This window comes from Psammomys obesus, unplaced genomic scaffold (assembly GCF_907164565.1).
Source record: "Psammomys obesus unplaced genomic scaffold, mPsaObe1.curated_primary_1811, whole genome shotgun sequence".
Taxonomy (NCBI): Eukaryota; Metazoa; Chordata; class Mammalia; order Rodentia; family Muridae; genus Psammomys; species Psammomys obesus.
This window is the reverse complement of record NW_026596069.1, coordinates 4,057,203-4,060,215: the sequence shown is the minus strand read 5'-3', so window position 1 is coordinate 4,060,215 and position 3,013 is coordinate 4,057,203. Positions and strand designations below refer to the sequence as shown.

General features: G+C 48.1%; 1 protein-coding gene across 1 annotated transcript in view; it reads left to right on the top strand.

Moving 5' to 3' along the window:
- Ercc3 (ERCC excision repair 3, TFIIH core complex helicase subunit) overlaps nt 1–2,788 on the top strand; it is a 27,714-nt gene extending 24,926 nt beyond the window's left edge. Inside the window, exon 15 of the mRNA XM_055625482.1 lies at nt 2,421–2,788. Coding sequence (XP_055481457.1) covers nt 2,421–2,552 — 132 coding nt within the window. The 3' untranslated portion in view covers nt 2,553–2,788. The remainder of the gene's footprint in view (nt 1–2,420) is intronic.
- Nucleotides 2,789–3,013: the final 225 nt, after the last annotated feature.

Genomic DNA, 3,013 nt, shown 5'->3' with positions numbered 1-3,013 from the left:
ACACACACACACACACACACACACACACACACACACACACACACACACAAGCTTATGAGCATGCAGGCTGGTAGGACTGGGAGAAAACTGAAAAATTTGAAGGAACAACCCCATTATCTTTTAGTGTGGGCTACTTGTACATGTCTCCTCAGTCAGAGGGGTTCACAGTGACAGTGACTGGGGCCCTAGCTGTCCAGAGAAGAGCCTGCTAATGTTGGGCTGAGGATGAGAACCCTGCAGGCTCTGGAGCTAGCAAGTTGACTCTGTTGGTCTGGGGTTACCTGGCTCTCTTTGCTTTCTTCCTCAGTGAGAGAGTTCAGCCTTGACTGTGTTCAACTCAGGCCATGGCTTCCGTATTGGAAAGCCCTAGAGTTCCCTGAAAAGACCCGCTCTTTCACATGTATGTATTTACTGAGCACCTGCTGTGCCCAGGTGTGAGCGTGCAGTGTAATCAGTGAGTGAATGCATCATAAGGAGTATTATCAGGCCCTCCACGGAGAGAGGTGAAATGGACTCAGTGTTCAAGATTTCCAGTTTCTGAAATTTGGTGATATTAAAGCCAAAAGGTGAGCATTAGCTAGAACAAGAAAGGAAGGAAGCAGCAGTTGCCACCTGGGCAGGTATGAGCACCCGCAGTCAAGACTTTTCCCATGTCAGGCAGTCTGCATGTTAGTCCAGGGGTGTCAAGGTGACCTTCGGTGCTGTTGGATCAGTCCCCTGAGATCAGGCTATGGAGAACCTGGCAAGACTGCTCAGGTGCCCATTTTTTTCTGACATCTGGTTCAGGTGCAGATTGGCTCAGGACCAGACCCCTGGCTTGTGTGGTTGCTGTTCACACCTGACTTTGGTTTTGTTTGGTTTTGCTTGAACGATGTCACCATGTAACTGGCTGGCCTGGAACTCCGAGAGCTCTGCCTGCCTTTTCCTCTGCTTCTGCCTCTCAAGTGCTGGGGTTAAAGGTGTTCACCTTCCTTCCTCAGCTCCATGTCCATCTTTGGAGCAGATTTGGTCATGCCCATCTTATAGACACTTAAAACTTGCTCATAGCTTTGGAGCTGAGTCAAGCCAGCTTCCTGGCTTTCCCATGGGTTCAAAGACTTGCATCAAGTCTTAGGAGATTTTAAGAGATTTTCACCCTAACTTTTTAAAAATTAGTTTCTTGTTTTATGTTTGGGTGTGTTTTGCCTGCGTGTGTCTGTGCACCACATGTGTGCCTGGAAGGGTGCATCAGATCCCTTAGAACTGGGGTGGCAGACAGCTGTGAACTGCTAGTGGGTGCTGGAATTTAAACCCAGTCTTCTGGAAGAGAAGCCAGTGCTCGTAACTGCTGAGCCACCCCTCCCGCTCCAGCCCACCTAACTCTTAAGAAAGATTCTGTGCAGGGGTGAGGGTGTCACTCAGCCTACCATGTGTAGTGCCAGGCCCTGGCTTGTTACCTCAGAACTACAAAAGAATAAGTTCTGCTGAGCAGTTGTCATCAAGGGAGACATTGTAGCGTCTTTTAAATCAGAGTGCCTGGGCAGTGTTCTAGTTGCAGTTTTCCTGAGAGCTGGAGCAAGTCCAAGTCAAGCTCCTGTTGTGTAGGTTACAATTGTAACTGTTTGGGGGGGGGGGGTAGTGTGCAATGCCTGAGATACAGAACATGATCAGGGTAGTTTAAGTTTTATTCTGTGTCCTGGGGGAGTGGGCACACACCTTTAGTCCCAGCACGCAGGAGGCAGGGGCAGGCAGACCTCTGTGAGCTCGAGGCCAGCCTGGTCTACAAAGCAAGTCTAGGACAGCCAGGGCTACACAGAGAAACCCTGTCTTGAAAAACCAAAACTTATTTTGTATATCTGTGTGCATACGTTTTTGTGTGTGTCGGGGGCACATTTGTGGAAGTCAGTGAATAAGTTTATAGAGTCTTTTCTCTCCTTGTGCCTTTTTGTGGATTCTGGGGATCAAATTCAGGTTGCCATGTTTGTACTTCACATGCTTTTATCCAGCTTACCAGCCCAGAGAGTATTATTTTATTTCTAAAACTCATTTAGTTTTATTTCATGAGCATTTATGTTTTCCCTGCATGTATGTCTGTGTGAGGGTGTTAGAGCCCCAGGAACTGGAGTTATAGACAGTTGTAAGCTGCAATGTGAGTGCTAGGAATTGAACCTGGATGCTATGGAAGAGCAGCCAGTGCTCTTAAATGCTAGCCTGTGAGCGTTATTTTAAAAACAATATATCGAATAGCTGTGAGTCTAGTCTGATGGTAGAGTGTTACCTAACATGTGCAAGGAAGTAGGTTCAATCCCTACCAGCACACATGTGAACGCGCGCGCCCACACACACACACACACACACACACACTCATTGAATTTGATTTTGAGCGTTGTAACGGGGTTCTTTGGAGATTCACCTTAGCCTGCTCCTCCCTCTTCCCACAGGCGTCCCGGCGCGCTGGCACCATGAGCTCCATGTCTGGGGCGGATGACACTGTGTATATGGAGTACCACTCCTCCCGAAGCAAGGCCTCCAGCAAGCACATACACCCACTCTTCAAACGCTTTAGGAAGTGAGGCCGTCCCTGCTGCTCAGTTGAAGACTTGTCAGTGGGATGTTTTCTCTCCAAGACTGTGCACTTTCTTAGTGTTCAAATGCAACCCCAGTTGACGGACTGCGCTGAAAACCTCCTTACTGAGCTTTGACTCTGCCTTCCAGGGTCACCGGGGTTAAGACGAGAGAAAGACTGCTGTTGTTTGTATTCAGCTTGCTGAGCGTAGGTCATTTCTGCATATAAAATTATACCACTGCAGGAACATTTGTCTTTATTCTACTAAATAAACTAAAGAACAGAATCAGACAGCCCTGGGGCTTCAAGGAGGAGCAGACACGTTTCTAGCCCACACCCAGAGGCAATTGCAACTGGTAACCACTCGCAAACAAAGTTTAGTTTCTCACAGAGTCTCCCTGGGGAGACAAACCACTCTTGCATGCTTGTTTTGAGACAGGGTTTCTCTGTGTAGCTTTGGCTGTCCTG